The sequence below is a fragment of the Mizuhopecten yessoensis genome, unplaced genomic scaffold, assembly GCF_002113885.1.
Source record: "Mizuhopecten yessoensis strain PY_sf001 unplaced genomic scaffold, ASM211388v2 scaffold2249, whole genome shotgun sequence".
NCBI lineage: Eukaryota > Metazoa > Mollusca > Bivalvia > Pectinida > Pectinidae > Mizuhopecten > Mizuhopecten yessoensis.
In genome coordinates, this window is record NW_018404452.1 from 385,045 (window position 1) to 405,411 (window position 20,367).

Genomic DNA, 20,367 nt, shown 5'->3' on the forward strand with positions numbered 1-20,367 from the left:
GGACTAAACCGGCCACTGTTTTTGTTGACCTTTGTCCATGGAAGGTCCCTGCATAATTTCACTGAAATTGGTCCAGGGGTTTTGGAGAAGAAGATTTTTGAAATTTTAGTCAATTTGACCCTTTTTGGCCCCACCACTCAGGCCCCTGGGGGCTTAGGACTAAACCGGCAACCATTTTTGTTGACCTTTGTCCATGGAAGGTCCCTGCAAAATTTCATTGAAATTGGTTCAGGGGTTTTGGAGAAGAAGTCGAAAATGTAAATTGTTTACGGACGCACGACGAACGACGGAGGACGGCGGACAAAAGGCGATCGCAATAGGTCACTTGAGACGTTGTCTCAGGTGACCTAAAAATAGATTTCATTTAGCTGTTCTTTATAAATAATGTTATTTATAGCCAAGCTTAATGAACAAATGGATACCACATCATTAAAAACAACTCTGGGCACATTGTGGCAGGCGAGCTAACATTTGATGCTGTTCAATGAAAAGATCTAATAAAAGATTTGATGTGGAACAAAGATTTCAAACCTACATGAAGTCCGAACTTTCTCAGAGCGATTCTGATGACATCCTCTGATGTAGTATCCTTTGTGACTTCAATAATCTTGTACGGAGCCGACACACTGAAACAGGAACACAATCTAGATAAACTCGTCGTCACATTTTGAAGGACTCTAGCGACATGTCAGGGACACAAGTCATGACAAACGATAATTGATTGGTTGGTAAAAACGTTCAATCAATGATGTCTGGATCAACCTGGAACTTAACCAGAGCAATGTTAACACCATTTGAGGTTTCAGTTTCATAAAGAAAACAACATGTGTTAACACTGAATTATCTGTAAGATAAAGAAAACCACATGTGTTAACACTGAATTATCTGTAAGATAAAGAAAACCACATGTGTTAACACTGAATTATCTGTAAGATAAAGAAAACCACATGTGTTAACACTGAATTATCTGTAAGATAAAGAAAACCACATGTGTTAACACTGAATTATCTGTAAGATAAAGAAAACCACATGTGTTAACACTGAATTATCTGTAAGATAAAGAAAACCACATGTGTTAACACTGAATTATCTGTAAGATAAAGAAAACCACATGTGTTAACACTGAATTATCTGTAAGATAAAGAAAACCACATGTGTTAACACTGAATTATCTGTAAGATAAAGAAAACCACATGTGTTAACACTGAATTATCTGTAAGATAAAGAAAACCACATGTGTTAACACTGAATTATCTGTAAGATAAAGAAAACCACATGTGTTAACACTGAATTATCTGTAAGATAAAGAAAACCACATGTGTTAACACTGAATTATCTGTAAGATAAAGAAAACCACATGTGTTAACACTGAATTATCTGTAAGATAAAGAAAACCACATGTGTTAACACTGAATTATCTGTAAGATAAAGAAAACCACATGTGTTAACACTGAATTATCTGTAAGATAAAGAAAACCACATGTGTTAACACTGAATTATCTGTAAGATAAAGAAAACCACATGTGTTAACACTGAATTATCTGTAAGATAAAGAAAACCACATGTGTTAACACTGAATTATCTGTAAGATAAAGAAAACCACATGTGTTAACACTGAATTATCTGTAAGATAAAGAAAACAACATGTGTTAACACTGAATTATCTACTCAAGTAAGATAAAGAAAACCACATGTGTTAACACTGAATTATCTGTAAGATAAAGAAAACCACATGTGTTAACACTGAATTATCTGTAAGATAAAGAAAACAACATGTGTTAACACCGAATTATCTGCTCAAGTAAGATAAAGAAAACCACATGTGTTAACACTGAATTTTCTGCTCAAGTAAGATAAAGAAAACAACATGTGTTAACACCGAATTATCTGCTCAAGTAAGATAAAGAAAACCACATGTGTTAACACTGAATTATCTGTAAGATAAAGAACACCACATGTGTTAACACTGAATTATCTGTGAGATAAAGAAAACCACATGTGTTAACACTAAATTATCTGTAAGATAAAGAAAACCACATGTGTTAACACTGAATTATCTGCTCAAGTAAGATAAAGAAAACAACTTGTGTTAACACCGAATTATCTGCTCAAGTAAGATAAAGAAAACAACATGTGTTAACACTGAATTATCTGCTCAAGTAAGATAAATGGACAAAAGTTTTATTAACCACACACAACAATATCTGTTGTTTTATACCTACACTAGTCTATACTTTTGTACCATTTCAGATTCTAGAAGTCATTTCCAAATACACTGGAAAATCTCAGGGTATCTCCCCCTTTTCCAAAACATCTATATTTTCCAGAATCTCTCACATTTTCCAGGATATCTCATTGTCCTAGGAAATTAATTGTTCTCCTTGATACACCACATTTTCCCTAGGATATCTATCACTCTCTCCACATATCTCATTCTCCCAAACCCCCTGGCTATCCCAGGATGTATCTCCGTCTCCCACAATATCTCTCATCCCTCACAGAACATGCTTACTCTCCCAGGATATCTCTTACTCTCATAAAATATATCTCACTCCCCAGGATATCTCTCACTCCCCAGGTTATTCCTCAATCTCCTACAATATCTCTCATACCTCACAGAACGTGCTTACTCTCCCAGGATATCTCTTACTCTCATAAAAATATCTCTCACTCCCCAGGTTATTCCTCAATCTCCCACAATATCTCTCATCCCTCACATGACACCTATCACCCCTCCTAGGATATCTCTCACTCTTAGGCAATATCTCTCACTCCCCTATAGGATATACCACATTAGACCAGTATATCTCTCACCCTCCAAGACTAATCTCCTATTCTCCCAGGATATCTCTTACTCTTTGGCAATATCTCTCACTCCCCTATAGGATATACCAAATTAGACCAGTATATCTCTCGCCCTCCAAGACTAATTTCCTATTCTCCTAGGATATCCTGCACTTCCACCCTTGTCACAATAGATTTACTCACCGGATGCCGCCCGGGTAGATCCTCAGATGACCCTTCTCCGGGTCTCGATCTTTGTATCTCAGGAAGATGGAGGGGCGTTTGCCGTCTGGAGTCTGGAGTTGTTGCCGGATAGGGCTGTTTTCCTCCAGCTCTCGCTCACCTGAAACATGTAGGGCTGCTCGACATTGGAACACATACACCTACAGTTATTTTCTTAACGCAACTTTCCAATAGACGAAGCAACATAAACATATATAAAAATATTGGGCCAGCATATTCTTGATACATCATTTTTAATATATACAATTTGCCCTTGGCCTTACATTCATAAGTGCAAGATTTTGTTATTTTTAATAAACCTTTGCTAAATTTTATCCTCTTTTCAAGGAGTTATCACTTTAACAATTTTGTTCTATGAAAAATAACTGTGATTTGTTTCTTCAATAATTTTCACTTTATTGTTTTAGTATTATGTCAGAAAAAAAATATTAATTCCTATAATAGAGTACCTAGAGCAGACCAACAAAGCTTGCAAAGAATCTAAATTCACAACTTAGATTGTCTCTGTTGGGGTCAACATTTAACATTGTCCTTGCTGGGGTCAACATTTAACATTGTCCTTGCTGGGGTCAACATTTAACATTGTCCTTGCTGAGGTCAACATTTAACATTGTCCTTGCTGGGGTCAACATTTAACATTGTCCTTGCTGGGGTCAACATTTAACATTGCCCTTGCTTGGGTCAACATTAAACATTGTCCTTGCTGGGGTCAACATTTAACATTGTCTTTGCTGGGGTCAACACTCAGATTGTCTTTGTTGGGATCAACACTTAACATTGTCTTAGTGGGGTCAACACTCAAGATTATCTTTGTTGGAAGTCAACACATATATGGTTACTTACCAAACTCAGAAGCCTCTGACACATAGTAGTTCCTGGGATCATCAGATATGTGGAATGTTTTGAGGGCAGCTTCCAGGATGGCCTGAGCCGGGGCATTCTTAGCAACAGATATTGTGCGGTACATCCTCTTCCTCATGGACGAGTTCCCGTCAAACACTCGGATTATCTCAGCTGAAAACAAACAAGTGTCCTCAACTGATTGAACTGTCTTCTTATGACTGCAAAACTTTTCAATAAACAACAAGCATTCAACTGACTATGATTGTTGATCATTTAACCTTACGTTAACACTCCCTTTCAGGGTCCCTCATCAGCCCCTCTATGTACCTAGCAGGACAGTGATTGGGGATTAGGACACTCCCATTCAGGGTCCATTATCAGTCCCCTCTGTGTACTCAGCAGGACAGAGATTGGGGATTAGGACACTCCCATTCAGGGTCCCTTATCAGTCTCCTCTGTGTACTCAGCAGGACAGTGATTGGGGATTAGGACACTCCCATTCAGGGTCCCTTATCAGTCCCCTCTGCGTACTCAGCAGGACAGTGATTGGGGATTAGGGCACTCCCATTCAGGGTCCCTCATCAGCCCCCTCTGTGTACTCATCAGGACAGCGATTGGGGATTAGGACACTCCCATTCAGGGTCCCTTATCAGACCCCTCTGTGTACTCAGCAGGACAGAGATTGTGGATTAGGTCACTCCCATTCAGGGTCCCTCATCAGCCCCCTCTGTGTACTCATCAGGACAGAGATTGGGGATTAGGACACTCCCATTCGGGGTCCCTCATCAGCCCCCTCTGTGTACTCATCAGGACAGAGATTGGGGATTAGGACACTCCCATTCAGGGTCCCTTATCAGCCCCCTCTGTGTACTCAGCAGAACAGTGATTGGGGATTAGGACACTCCCATTCAGGGTCCCTCATCAGCCCCCTCTGTGTATTTAGCAGGACAGTGATTGGGGATTAGGACACTCCCATTCAGGGTCCCTCATCAGCCCCCTCTGTGTACTCGGCTGGACAATGATCGGGGATAAGGACACAGGAGAAAAAAAAGAAGTCAAAATATGAAGGGAGGATCACACTTTGTCACTCTTTATACTGTTTCAAAACAAATAAAGCATGAGGAAAATAGGAAAATTTAAGAAATCCTCTGAGATGGAGAAGAAACACATCCTTGATTCAGTAAGACTGCCATTCAGGGTCCCCATCAGCCCTGTCTATATTTATATTAGGAAGACTGCCATTCATGGTCCCCCATCAGCCCTGTCTATATTTATATTAGGAAGACTGCCGTTCAGGGTCCCCATCAGCCCTCTTTATATTTAGTATGACTGCCGTTCAGGGTCCCCATCAGCCCTTTTTATATTTAGTATGACTGCCGTTCAGGGTCCCAAATCAGCCCTCTATATATTTAATATGACTGCCATTCAGGGTCCCCATCAGCCCTTTAAATATTTAATATGACTGCCATTCAGGGCCCCCATCAGCCCTCTTTATATTGAATATGACTGCCGTTCAGGGTCCCAAATCAGCCCTCTATATACTTAATATGACTGCCATTCAGGGCCCCCATCAGCCCTCTTTATATTTAGTATGCCTGCCGTTCAGGGTCCCCATCAGCCCTCTTTATAATTAATATGACTGCCGTTCAGGGTCCCAAATCACCCCTCTCAATATTTAGTATGACTGCCGTTCAGGGTCCCCAATCAGCCCTCTCAATAATTAGTATGACTGCCGTTCAGGGTCGCAAATCAGCCCTCTATATATTTAAGATGACTGCCATTCAGGGTCCCCATCAGCCCTCTTTATATTGAATATGACTGCCGTTCAGGGTCCGAAATCAGCCCTCTCAATATTTATTATGACTGCCGTTCAGGGTCCCCATCAGCCCTCTTTATATTGAATATGACTGCCGTTCAGGGTCCCAAATCAACCTTCTCAATATTTAGTATGACTGCCATTCAGGGTCCCCATCAGCCCTTTTTATATTTAGTATGACTGCCGTGCAGGGTCCCAAATCAGCCCTCTATATACTTAATATGACTGCCATTCAGGGTCCCCATCAGCCCTTTTTATATTTAGTAAGACTGCCGTTCAGGGTCCCAAATCAGCCCTCTATATACTTAATATGACTGCCATTCAGGGCCCCCATCAGCCCTCTTTATATTGAATATGACTGCCGTTCAGGGTCCCCATCAGCCCTTTAAATATTTAATATGACTGCCATTCAGGGCCCCCATCAGCCCTCTTTATATTTAGTATGACTGCCGTTCAGGGTCCCCAATCAGCCCTCTATATATTTAGTATGACTGCCGTTCAGGGTCCCCCTTCAGCCCTCTATATATTTAATATGACTGCCATTCAGGGTCCCCATCAGCCCTCTATATATTTAGTATGACTGCCATTCATGGTCCCCATCAGCCCTCTATATATTTAATATGACTGCTGTTCAGGGTCCCCAATCAGCCCTCTCAATATTTAGTATGACTGCCATTCAGGGTCTCCATCATCCCTCTCTATATTTAGTATGACTGCCGTTCAGGGTCCCCATCAGCCCTCTATATATTTAGTATGACTGCCATTCAGGGTCCCCATCAGCCCTCTATATATTTAATATGACTGCCGTTCAGGGTCCCCAACAGCCCTCTTTATATTTAATATGACTGCCATTCAGGGTCCCCAATCAGCCCTCTATATATTTAGTATGACTGCCATTCATGGTCCCCATCAGCCCTCTATATATTTAATATGACTGCTGTTCAGGGTCCCCAATCAGCCCTCTCAATATTTAGTATGACTGCCATTCAGGGTCTCCATCAGCCCTCTATATATTCAATATGACTGCCGTTCAGGTTGGAATCAGCCCTCTCTATATTTAATATGACTGCCATTCAGGGTCCCCATCATCCCTCTATATATTTAATAAGACTGCCGTTCAGGGTCCCCCATCAGCCCTCTCTATATTAAGTATGACTGCTATTCATGGTCCCCATTGGGCCCTCTATATATTTAGTATGACTGCCGTTCAGGGTCTCCATCAGCCCTCTATATATTTAGTATGACTGCTGTTCAGGGTCCCCATTCGGCCCTCTCTAAATTTAGTATGACTGCCGTTCAGGGTCCCCATTCAGCCGTCTCTATATTCAACGTGACTTACATTCTGGGTCCCTCTCTTTGTCACGACTCTCCTTTTCTCGAGGTGAGCGTCGCTCTTTATCCTCGTCATCATTCTTTGACTCCCCGCTCGACGGCCATTCCTCGGAAACTGTTCTCACTGAAACCAGTCAGAACCATTTACAATCAAAAATAAATAAATCACAATAAATAATCTTAATATAGAAATAACTGCTATAATGCAGATAAGAAAGACTTTAATGTTCTTTAGTAAGAAGATTGTCTGAATGAAGGACACATCACATATTTAAGTACATAGCATATTATGAATTTGCTTGAAAACCCACTCATATCAAGATTTACCACTGAAGATTTTTGTTTGGTCTAAACTTACAATGCTGCAAACATGCAGATAAAAAAAATCATTTGCTCAGATAAATTCCAAACGGCAAGAAAAGTTCTCAGCATACAAACAATATGCTTATTTCTTAGGCGTTTTTTCGTTGGGAAAAATACCGAAGACATTTTGCAACAGTGGGTTTGCACAGCCAAAGAGATTATAAACTTGTAATACACCAATTGAATTGTTCATGAAAAGCATCAAACGACAATTAGAAATCAGGGTTTCACTGGAGAAAATGTTTAGTTTGATATATATTGTAATACTGTACTGTGACAGCCAGCTAGGTATACCGTTTTACGTACCTGGAACAGCTGATCCACAGGCAGCACAAAGAAAGACATATAGAGTTTACTGTATAAAGTTTGGTTTAATTAAAATTCAATTTTTATTTTTATTTGAAAAGTAGTAGAAATATGAGGGTTTTTTTTAAATATTATCCAAATGTGGTTATTTCGAATCCCAGGAAATGTATAGGGAGTTTTCAGTTTAAAGGATTACTGATGTAACACAGATTTCAAACCTACCTCTGGAGCTATGTTTTCAGAAATGGAAGCGTGGACAGACATATTGATGGACTGTGATTATTTTAGGCACCCTCTGACACAGGGCCCTAATTATTGTTATCTAGCCATACGACCAGTATCCACCTCTAACAAGGAATTGTCTCGTAGACACAGAAACTCAGCAGCATTTTGTTTATAGCGAATTGCGTACTTACTACGGTTGTTTAGAGTCGTTAAAACCTGCCATCTATGCTGATAACAGTGTTGGTAAAACCCAGACATGGAGTATTCCTCAGAGACAATACAGTTAATGTATAATCTTAATGTGGCTGGATTATTACTGTTGACAATTTGGAACAGAAATATGAAATCTATCTCCTGAAATACTGGCCAAAACAGTCCAGAGTCCTCTTTGAGAGAGAGCGATTAATTTGATATCTCCTTATGAGACAAATGTGACATCCTGTACGAGATTTTGTGATGCTGACGTTAAAAAGTCAAAATAATGCATTTTTCAGTGATCAGATATCTCCTACAACAAAGTGTGATATAGTGATAATACAAGTGTAGTACTCACAATCCCCTTTCTTGTTGAAGCCAAGAATAGTCTCCATGCTGACGTCCATTCTAGGAATAGTCAGACAGCTGGGGGGGAGCATAATCTTCCTCAGACTCCCGAAGTTACACTCTACTGGCAAGCTTTTGTAACAGCCTCCATGGGCCTGTAAAGTACATTATAGGATTGTACTGACGAACTGTTGTAACAGCCTCCATAGGCCTGTCAAATACAGGTATAATGTCATAGTGACATATTTTAATAGCCAATGTAGGCCTTTTTAAGAATTGTAAAAGGTTATAATCTAGAGATGAGATACATTGACCCTGCACCAGTCACCTTGCCTCACAACTTCTTGTGACCCCACAGTATTAACAGTGGATCATAAATTACTGTCACCCAACACCATTCTCCTTACATCTTAACTTACCTCCACCCCACACACCTTACATTCTAACTTACCACGACCCCATATCATGTACAGCACATCCCAACTTACCTCGACCCCACACCATTCTCCTTACATCTTAACTTACCTCCACCCCACACCATTCTCCTTACATCCTAACTTACCGTGACCCCACACCATGTACGGCGCATCCTAACTTACCACGACCCCATATCATGTACAGAGCATCCTAACTTACCACGACCCCATATCATGTACAGAGCCTCCTAACTTACCACGACCCCATATCATGTACAGAGCCTCCTAACTTACCACGACCCCATATCATGTACAGAGCCTCCTAACTTACCACGACCCCATATCATGTACAGCGCATCCTTTCTTACCCGCCCTCACACCATTCTCCTTACATCTTAACTTACCGCAGCCCCACACCATTCACCTTACATCCTAACTTACCATGACCCCACACCATGTACGGCACATCCTAACTTACCACGACCCCATATCATGTACAGAGCATCCTAACTTACCACGACCCCATATCATGTACAGCGCATCCTTACTTACCCGACCTCACACCATTCTCCTTACATCTTAACTTACCTCAACCCCACACCATTCACCTTACATCCTAACTTACCGTGACCCCACACCATTACCTTACATCCTAACTTACCTCCACCCCACACCATTCACCTTACATCCTAACTTGCCATGACCCCACACCATTCACCTTACATCCTAACTTACCATGACCCCACATCATTCACCTTACATCTTAACTTACCTCCACCCCACACCATTCACCTTACATCCTAACTTACCATGACCCCACACCATTCACCTTACATCCTAACTTACCGTGACCCCACACCATTCACAGCGCATGCCTGCCAGGCATTCGGCTGACCAGCAGGTTTTCTTGCAGGCCACACATTTGGAGTTGGCCGGTAGGTTTCCCTCCCTCCACTGGTGGTACTGGATAACGTTTACCTGGAACATTTGTAAGAAAAGCTTAAAACAAGACAAGTATTAACAAAAATATTTAACCACTACCAGGTATCTGATTCAGCTGTAATTCTATCACAGAACTTGCTTTTGCCTTGATCGTGATAGAGATACGTATCACATTATATATACAAACTTATATGACCATTGGTATAGGATATTTCTTGAAAATGGAAGTTGCATTGAACAAGGATTTTAGGCCAAAAAAAATTATTACTTGGTTCTCAGGCCCGCGCGCATTTCATGGCACCGTGCGCATTGCCGTTTTTATTGTCAAAGTAATAAAAAAAATTGTGAATGCGCCAGCCGCCATCTTTTAAAATATCCGGAAAATTGGTCCGCATGTCGTTTTTACTCATTAGTCACCCAAGTCCCGAAAACGTTTGAATAAAGGTAAGGATTGAGATACAGGCAAGCGTTAAAATGATTATGACTTATTAGTCTTGTGTACAAACGGCGCTCATTTCGGTACAAATAAGGAATGGGGGGTTCGTGATTCTCGTCTGGAACATCGTGGGGGGGTTTTCGGAGGCTTGCTCTATGACGGGTCTCTACACAACTATAAAAAGACAAGGTATTGTCCACAATGAACGTTTTAAAAACTACACATTAAAAAAAAAATCACCCTCGTCTCGTTTTTTGCCATGTAAAATGAAAAAAAAATACCGCCCTGCCGCATCTATTTTGAAAAAAAATGGCCTGAGAACCAAGTAATTAATTTTATTTGGCCTTACATGAAGCAGGTTTGGTTTGGTTTGGTTTAGTATTGTTTAACATCCTATCAACAGCAATGGTTATTTAAGGACGGCATCCACTTTGTGCAAGTTGCATGCATGTAGTGTTTGTGTGTGTGTGCTGCGATATGTTCGTGTTTGTCTTCTTGTGATAGTACGGAACTAATGCCGACTTTTTAGTGCTACCTCACTGAAACATACAACCGAAGACACCAAGCAGGACACCCCACCTGGTCACATTATACGGACAACGAGCGAAATAGTCATCCCACTCCTAAATTGCTGAGCATTAAGCAGGAGTAGAAACTACCATTTTTACAGACTCTGGTATGTCTCGGCCAGGGGACAGAACTCAAATTTAAAGCCTTCCTCACAGGGGCGAACGCTCAACTAAAGGCCAAAAGTGAGGCATTGTCAAGGGAGACATTAGGAAGAAGAAAGTTATTTAGTAAGAAGAGAAAAGATAAGATCCCAAATTTAGTCGCCTCTTACGATCACGCAATGGGGGCAGCAGGTACAATTCTTACGCCCTACCTGCAGGGCATGCATCCTGATTTGAATACCCCCATTTTCCATTACAGGCACCTAAAATCTTAACACCTGTGTCCCCATGATTCCCTGAAATGACAACTTAAAAAATTGCAGTCTCGAAATTTTAATGATGTATATTACTTATCATTTTGAGGACCCTAAATATTTATCTAAGGCCCCAAATTTTCAATCAAGGGGGTCCAAATGACTCTCAAAGTCAAAATGACATGTAAAATCCTGCATTGAACTAACGGTTTGACCTTGGGGTTCAACACAGTGTGACCTCTGACCTACTGGTACTTACCAGTTCCTTGTGTGGTACGTAGGTTGCACACTCCTTACAGTCGCTGACCACGAAGTCCTGGCAGTCCAAATGAGCATAATACTCACAAACTGTAATATAAAACAAAACTCTCACATACTGAGACACATGCTAAATTAATTCTACAAGAGGCCCCAGAGGCCTGCATCATTATCTTGATATTCTAGCAATCGTAGCAAAATATTTCTATCTTAAGTAATACATAAAATATTTCCCCATTCTGGGCTTTCAGACTAATGGGGGACAAATCCTTTCTTTTATATGACATTTGATTTCTTACCCTAATGACACTTTGTAGCAAATATGTTTAAAATACAATTCCAATTAATTCTATGTTATGAGCTTGGGATTAAATCATCAGGGGCTGGGCTGGAACCAAGAGTCAATCTTGGAAGTATATTTGTATTTGTGTCTTGATGCCTAGCAATTTTATATGTTGTTGTTGGGTGGGAATTTCAACTGTTTTCATTTTACGACCTAGGGACCGAGTCACCATGGTATGAACTGTATTTAGGGGCTGGTCATAGTATGATCATGTCCATTTTTCATGCCCAGTAATGATACACAGGGTTATAAGGTAGGGATCTCAACTGTTTCCAGGGACTAAGACCTAAGACTGGGGCTGGACCCTGGTGACAAAATTCGTCTATTGAGGCCTAACCCCAGCCCAAGAGGTTACAAAAACTTCATTGAAACAAAATCTACATATATTACCCTTTCTTTTTACGATATTAAGCTACCACTGTCCTTCGGATGCTTCAGATCAAATTTGGTTGAAATCCCTTCAAACACATGGAAGGGGAAATATTTTAAACTGGACCCTGTCCTTCTGCCCCTAGTCCCAACAATGCTCCAGACCACACATACGGTAAATATTGCTTTACCCATATATATACAACAGGATAATGATTGGACAAATCTCCAATCCAAATCCCTTCACTGGTGTCGATTAAGGAAAGATTTTACAGATTTACCTCTATTTCCCCTACTGGGCCCCATCCCTCTGCCCTCAGGGAAGGTGGAGGTGGGGGGAACCCTTCATTTTCACAAGTCCCCTTTTCTGAACAATACTCAAAGGTCGACTTTAAGAATTGCCCGAACATCGGGGCAGATCTGACCCCATGTCAGGCAGGTTATAAGTTTCTGCCACCTGCTCCAGCGGGCAAGTGAAAAATATCAGCAACTGTCATTACAAATCATGCAGAGTCAATAAGATAATTTGTATGATCATTTAAGAGGTTTAAGAAGGTGTCCACCAATATCTATTTAAGTTTTAATGTCCTTTACGTGGATATAAAACCATGTTTGACAGGTCGAAGCAAAAGCCAAGATTTCTATTGTTTGGGTTTGCCATGCCTAGTAAATTAGGTGACTTACAAAATAACACAGGATAAGTAGGAGCAAAGTTGACAACATAAATTCTGCATTAATGAAACGAGAATTCCACAAAAGTGTATGTCTTCTGCCCTCACTGGCGGCCATATTGATTTGAGCGTGAAGTAGATATGTAGGCATGCGTTGAAACTTTCATGAAAATTATACCATATTTAATGTCATCGTATGGAAACCACTTCAGGTGCCAATTTCCAAGAAGGTCTCTGGAGACAAAATTCCATTCCACCGAGCTATTGGCCAAATATTATGATCTAAGGCTTTGGGTTGTTGGTGGAGCATTTTAACCAAAATAACCCCTATGACCTTCAAAACCAATAAAGATCACTTCTGTTTTGGAAACGTTGTAGCACTTCAGGGATGTAAGCAATTGGCCTAAGCTTAATACCATTTCTCTGGGCATTTCTTTAGCATAAGTCATCTGAGATCTCTGTGACTTTAAATATTAATTAAGGTCTTTTCTATTTTGCAAACTTTTATGCACTCCATGCTACTGGCCAATTATTATGGCTTTTGATTTTTCATTTCCGAAAAGGTCATGAGCTTTGTAACTTATTCAACCCTTTATGTCTTGAATATGTCAAGGTCATTTCTTGTGAACTTGAACATATGTCTAGGTCATTTCTGTTTAATAAACTCTGTAGTATTCTACTCAAGCAAGCTACTGCCCAAACATGATGACTCTAAGCCGTTTTGGTTCTTCATAAGATTTTTTTTAACAAACTAACACCAGTATCATGATTTCTTTTTGTAACAAGAGCCCAGAAGGCCTGTATTGCTCACCTGGATATTGAGCAATCATGGGAAAATATTTTCAATAAAAGTACTCTTGCAAATATTTCCATACATTGAGTCTCCTTGGCTGAAGAATGTTCCAAACTAAATAAAACTTTATGCTACTCTATCCCAGAACGCCACTGGTCAAATATTATCACCCAGGGCCTTGTATTGAAGAAGAAGCTGTTTAAAGATATTTACATATTTAACCCCTGTGACCTTGAAAGTAGGTCAAGGTCATTTATTTGGGGAAACTATATAGCACTCTGTCCAAGCCTACTGGCCAAATAGCATTACTCTATAGGCCCCTTGGTTCTAAAGAAGATGTTTAAAGGTTTTAAACACATTTGACTCTTGTGATCTCGAAAGTAGTTAAAGGTCTTTTATTTGAGGAAACTTTATATCACTCTGTCCCAGGTACCCTGGCCAAGTATCAATACTTTGGGCCTCCTAGTTATTCAGAAGAAATTGTTTAAAGGTTTTACCACATTTGACATTTGTGATCTTAAATTAGGTTGAGGTAATTTATTTGAGAGAAGTTTGGCCTTTTGGTTATGCAGAAGAAGTTGTTTAAAGATTTTTAACACTTTTTACCCTTGTGACCCTAAAGGAAACTTTATGGCACTCTGTCCCAAATACATCCTGACCAAATATCAATGCTCTAGGCCTCTTGGGTATTCAGAAGAAGTTGTTTTAAGGTTTTTAACATGTTTTACCCTTGTGATAACACTTCATGCCAGGTCCCTGCTGGCCAAGTATTATTACTCAGGGCCTCCTGGTTATTCAGAAGAAGTTGTTTTAAGGTTTTTACATACTTAACCCCTATGACCTTGAAAGTAGGTCAATGTAATCTATTTGAGGAAACTTTATAGCACTCTGTCCCAGGTACCTACGTACTGGCCCAATATCATGGCGCTAGGTGCTCCAATTCTTAACAAGAAGTCATTCAAAGAAAAAGTTGAGGGACGACAGACAAAACACATCACTTCGTGCCAGGTGTCAGCTTAACATTGAAGCTTGCCTACAAGCAAGCAACTAACCATGTCATTTTTTGATACTTTTTGGCTCCTCAGAATATGCCATTTAAGTATTTTATGAGTTCTGATCCCTATGACTTTGTATATGTCAGTCATTTCTTCATGTTAACATAATGGCCAGGACCATGTACGTGTGCTGATCATTCCCACTACATGTAGGCAAAATTAGATTGGTAGAATTTCAATTTCTGATGTGAAAAAGGTGAGATTTTACAATGGTGAATGGTTAAGAAAGAATGGACAAAAGCAGACAGCAGTAGGCTACAGGGTTCTAAAATAAACCAAAAACAGTTACAAGATGATATCAAGGACATTCAAGGACATTCAACAACAAGCAATGATCATTACATATACTCACGTTCACATCTTATGGCGAGGCTGTCTTCCAGGCGCTTGCGACAAACATTGCAAAACTTGCGTTTGAAATGACTTGGCTCTGACCAGCAATGGGCAACAGGGTTCTGGAATGCAATCAGCGTTCTATGTAATACTCTGTCGATGAGGTATTGAGACAGTTGTGTCTTTGGTAGTGTTCGTCCTTAGTATTTCAAAAGATTGTTATAATATACGCTCAACAACAAAAAATTAAGAAGGGGGGTAAATGTTATTTTTATAGTTTAAAGTGACCTTATAGCTATGAACCCTGAAATACAACTTGCATATCAGAATCTGAGCTGGGAATACTTATTTGAGGTTGATCAAAAATTGGACTGAAAATGGTAAAGTGATAATAGTGTACAATTCCATTAAACTGACACTAGGGTAGTTTACTATAACATGATCTCTATACAAGGTGTGTACTTACAACATGTGACCTGTACATGATCTCTGTACACGGTGTGTACTTACAACGATAATAGTGTACAATTCCATTAAACTGACACTAGGGTAGATTACTATAACATGATCTCTATACAAGGTGTGTGCTTACAACATGTGACCTGTACATGATCTCTGTACAAGGTGTGTACTTACAACATGCGACCTGTACATGATCTCTGTACACGGTGTGTACTTACAACGATAATAGTGTACAATTCCATTAAACTGACACTAGGGTAGATTACTATAACATGATCTCTATACAAGGTGTGTACTTCAACATGTGACCTGTACATGATCTCTATACAAGATGTGTACTTACAACATGTGACCTGTACATGATCTCTGTACACGGTATATACTTACAACATGTGACCTGTACATGATCTCTGTACACGGTGTGTACTTACAACATGTAACAAGTACATGATCTCTGTACACGGTATATACTTACAACATGTGACCTGTACATGATCTCTATACAAGGTGTGTACTTACAACATGTGACCAGTACATGATCTCTGTACAAGGTGTGTACTTACAACATGTGACCAGTACATGATCTCTGTACAAGGTGTGTACTTACAACATGTGACCAGTACATGATCTCTGTACAAGGTGTGTACTTACAACATGTGACCAGTACATGATCTCTGTACAAGGTGTGTACTTACAACATGTGACCAGTACATGATCTCTGTACAAGGTGTGTACTTACAACATGTGACCAGTACATGATCTCTGTACAAGGTGTGTACTTACAACATGTGACCAGTACATGATCTCTGTACAAGGTGTGTACTTACAACATGTGACCAGTACATGATCTCTGTACAAGGTGTGTACTTACAACATGTGACCAGTACATGATCTCTGTACAAGGTGTGTACTTACAACATGTGACCAGTACATGATCTCTGTACAAGGTGTGTACTTACAACATGTGACCAGTACATGATCTCTGTACAAGGTGTGTACTTACAACATGTGACCAGTACATGATCTCTGTACAAGGTGTGTACTTACAACATGTGACCAGTACATGATCTCTGTACAAGGTGTGTACTTACAACATGTGACCAGTACATGATCTCTGTACAAGGTGTGTACTTACAACATGTGACCAGTACATGATCTCTGTACAAGGTGTGTACTTACAACATGTGACCAGTACATGATCTCTGTACAAGGTGTGTACTTACAACATGTGACCAGTACATGATCTCTGTACAAGGTGTGTACTTACAACATGTGACCAGTACATGATCTCTGTACAAGGTGTGTACTTACAACATGTGACCAGTACATGATCTCTGTACAAGGTGTGTACTTACAACATGTGACCAGTACATGATCTCTGTACAAGGTGTGTACTTACAACATGTGACCAGTACATGATCTCTGTACAAGGTGTGTACTTACAACATGTGACCAGTACATGATCTCTGTACAAGGTGTGTACTTACAACATGTGACCAGTACATGATCTCTGTACAAGGTGTGTACTTACAACATGTGACCAGTACATGATCTCTGTACAAGGTGTGTACTTACAACATGTGACCAGTACATGATCTCTGTACAAGGTGTGTACTTACAACATGTGACCAGTACATGATCTCTGTACAAGGTGTGTACTTACAACATGTGACCAGTACATGATCTCTGTACAAGGTGTGTACTTACAACATGTGACCAGTACATGATCTCTGTACAAGGTGTGTACTTACAACATGTGACCAGTACATGATCTCTGTACAAGGTGTGTACTTACAACATGTGACCAGTACATGATCTCTGTACAAGGTGTGTACTTACAACATGTGACCAGTACATGATCTCTGTACAAGGTGTGTACTTACAACATGTGACCAGTACATGATCTCTGTACAAGGTGTGTACTTACAACATGTGACCAGTACATGATCTCTGTACAAGGTGTGTACTTACAACATGTGACCAGTACATGATCTCTGTACAAGGTGTGTACTTACAACATGTGACCAGTACATGATCTCTGTACAAGGTGTGTACTTACAACATGTGACCAGTACATGATCTCTATACCAGGTGTGTACTTACAACATGTGACCAGTACATGATCTCTATACAAGGTGTGTATGTATATATCCCCATGTAAAGTTTGATGATTGTTTGACTATTAGCATCAGAGAAATGAAGCTGAACACAAAGTCCAAACAAAGCTAGTGAAGCAGACAATATATAGGTCACAGTGACCTACATGTCATATGATGATAATATTTTACACCTTAAAAAATCTTCAGAACTTGTTTCTTCCTCATACAATTAAGTAACTTGTGTAATAGTGTATACCTCATACACAGTTATCTAAGTTGTATCATTACTGCATACATACCTTGATCAGATTGGTGGCAATGCTGGAACAAGGGGAGACAACTGTCTTCAGACAGCGTTCATGAACCACAAAATTACAGACTGAAAAAAAGAAAAGAAGGAATTTTAGACTATACATGTATTAACTATTGTATATTAAGGTGTAGAAGGTTTTGATTTCATTAGTAGGTCAAATGTGAACGTTGACCATTTAACCTTAACAATAACCCCCACAATCTAATCATTTATAGAACCATGGTATATTATACAGTTATGGAACTTTGTGCTTCTGAATATGCTACATCATATTCTGGGGTTTTTACACGAACCTCCGTGGTAAATTTAGCCAGTGTGATGTTGAATCCATAGCTTTCGAAGACATCGTCAAGTTTCTTTCCTTAAGATAAGCATGGTGCACACGCACAGCGTGTTCTGTGGCCTTTTTGTGTGAACAGCATTTATATCCTGGAGTAGTTTTTGGAAATTTTCAAATATAACAGAGTTTAAGTGTTCACCATCAGCCATTGTCTGTTGTTGTCAGACAGATCGTGTTTCTGTCTGTTGTTGTCTGGCAGATCGTGTTTCTGTCTGTTGTTGTCTGACAGATCGTGTTTCTGTCTGTTGTTGTCTGACAGATCGTGTTTCGGTCTAACTGGGCAAGCACTAGGACAGGTTGCGGAGAATTTCCATATAGGCTATATTTAGAAATTGCTATTCACCAGAAAACCAGTCTTTATGAGTTTTTGGGGACTGGTCACGTGTACAGGATCTGGTCAATGGGAATGCCAGAGTTTTTAAAGTATATAGTAAATGAAGTTATAAACCTTACATATCTGTTGAAAGGTTCATGAGATGCTTTATATACCAGCTTTGTTAGTGCCCTTGATAGAGGGACCTGTACCAAATTACCAGGTAAGTCAATCTTCGTTAGTGCCCTTGATAGAGGGACCTGTACCAAATTACCAGGCAAGTCAATCTTTGTTAGTGCCCTTGATAGAGGGACCTGTACCATATTACTAGGTAAGTCAATCTTTGTTAGTGCCCTTGATAGAGGGACCTGTACCAAATTACCAGGCAAGTCAATCTTTGTTAGTGCCCTTGATAGAGGGACCTGTACCATATTACTAGGTAAGTCAATCTTTGTTATTGCCCTTGATAGAGGGACCTGTACCAAATTACCAGATAAGTCAATCTTTGTTAGTCCCCTTGATAGAGGGACCTGTACCAAATTACCAGGGAAGTCAATCGTTTTTAGCTGTTCTGGACACTGGCCTCGGCCTTGTAATGATGGAAAAATGAACGGCAAGATCAGAGTTCGAACCTGGAACCCTCTCACTCTGGACGGACACTCTACCTGGTCACCTATGATCAATCCAGTCCAGTTCCCCTACACGTATACACCAACTTGCTTTAGCAACAGACTGGTATAAACAGTCAACTGTCATCAGAGGGCACTCTCATCCCCCCCCCCCCCCCCCCCCCCCCCCGAAAAAGCACTATATTAATAAATTAGGATAGTGGTCACCTTTCTTAAAGTAGCCAATGGCCATTAAGATTGACACTAATCATCATATTTAACCTGGATCTAACAATCACCAGCACTGAACACAAATACGGTATGCCAGCACATTTTTTGCCGCTGTTTAATTTTTGCTTTTTTTGCCCACTGCAGTTAGGGTATAAATATATCAATACAGCGGACATAAGTAAACAAAATAATCTGCATAGTAATTAAATGTAAAGGGCGAAATTAACACTGGGCAAATATGGATTATTCTGAGGAAGGGCGAAATTAACACTGGGCAAATATGGATTATTCTGACGAAGGGCGAAATTAACACTGGGCAAATATGGATTATTCTGGCGAAGGGCGAAGTTAACACTTGGCAAATATGGATTATTCTGACGAAGGGCGAAATTAACACTGGGCAAATATGGATTATTCTGCGGAGGGCGAAATTAACACAGGGCAAATATGGATTATTCTGGCGAAAGGCGAAAGCTTACCAGTATACAGTATATTGTAAGTGACGGTCAAATTGTATACCCGAATCAGCCGAGGCTGCAGCATGATGGCCGAGTAAACATAGAGTTAATCTTCAACACCTCCTGGGATGGCTTGTAATTACCAGAGTGTATTTAACTAGCATTACCCTTGAGCCTATAGATAGCCAAACATAGACATAATTAATAGTGAACGCCTTGAAATACCAAAATAATACAAGCATTAATTTATAAAGCTAGTGACCTCTAAATTTTACCCGTCCACTGCTTTCTGCACGATTTTCACCAATTTAGAAACAATGATCATGCATTGTGTGTCAACTGCATTGAAGCAAATTGTGTCATACACATGAGGTACAGAGCTAGATGTACTTATGTCAATTAATATAACAAGATATCACCTAGATAATCATAGCAAAATATTCTTATTAAAACTACATGTAGTATGGCAAATAAGATCACAAGGACAGGCCCAGTTTCCAGGAAAATCCTGATATCATACATATATGTGTATCCAAATTTTCATGCT

At 39.9% G+C, this 20,367-nt stretch overlaps 1 protein-coding gene across 4 annotated transcripts in view; it reads right to left on the reverse strand.

Moving 5' to 3' along the window:
- The window catches only part of LOC110445359 (diacylglycerol kinase theta-like), a 47,565-nt gene that overhangs the window by 16,512 nt on the left and 10,686 nt on the right, over positions 1-20,367 (reverse strand). For 2 of the 4 annotated variants that reach the window (XM_021489928.1, XM_021489927.1), the window contains exons 2-11: positions 17,857-17,936; positions 15,016-15,118; positions 11,434-11,522; positions 9,718-9,849; positions 8,466-8,610; positions 7,688-7,696; positions 7,026-7,142; positions 3,871-4,041; positions 2,989-3,142; positions 536-626 (exon numbers count right to left, since the gene is read on the reverse strand). In XM_021489928.1, coding sequence (XP_021345603.1) covers positions 536-626; positions 2,989-3,142; positions 3,871-4,041; positions 7,026-7,142; positions 7,688-7,696; positions 8,466-8,610; positions 9,718-9,849; positions 11,434-11,522; positions 15,016-15,118; positions 17,857-17,936 — 1,091 coding nt within the window. The remainder of the gene's footprint in view (positions 1-535; positions 627-2,988; positions 3,143-3,870; positions 4,042-7,025; positions 7,143-7,687; positions 7,697-8,465; positions 8,611-9,717; positions 9,850-11,433; positions 11,523-15,015; positions 15,119-17,856; positions 17,937-20,367) is intronic. The other 2 variants (XM_021489930.1, XM_021489929.1) reach the window with 2 other exon arrangements.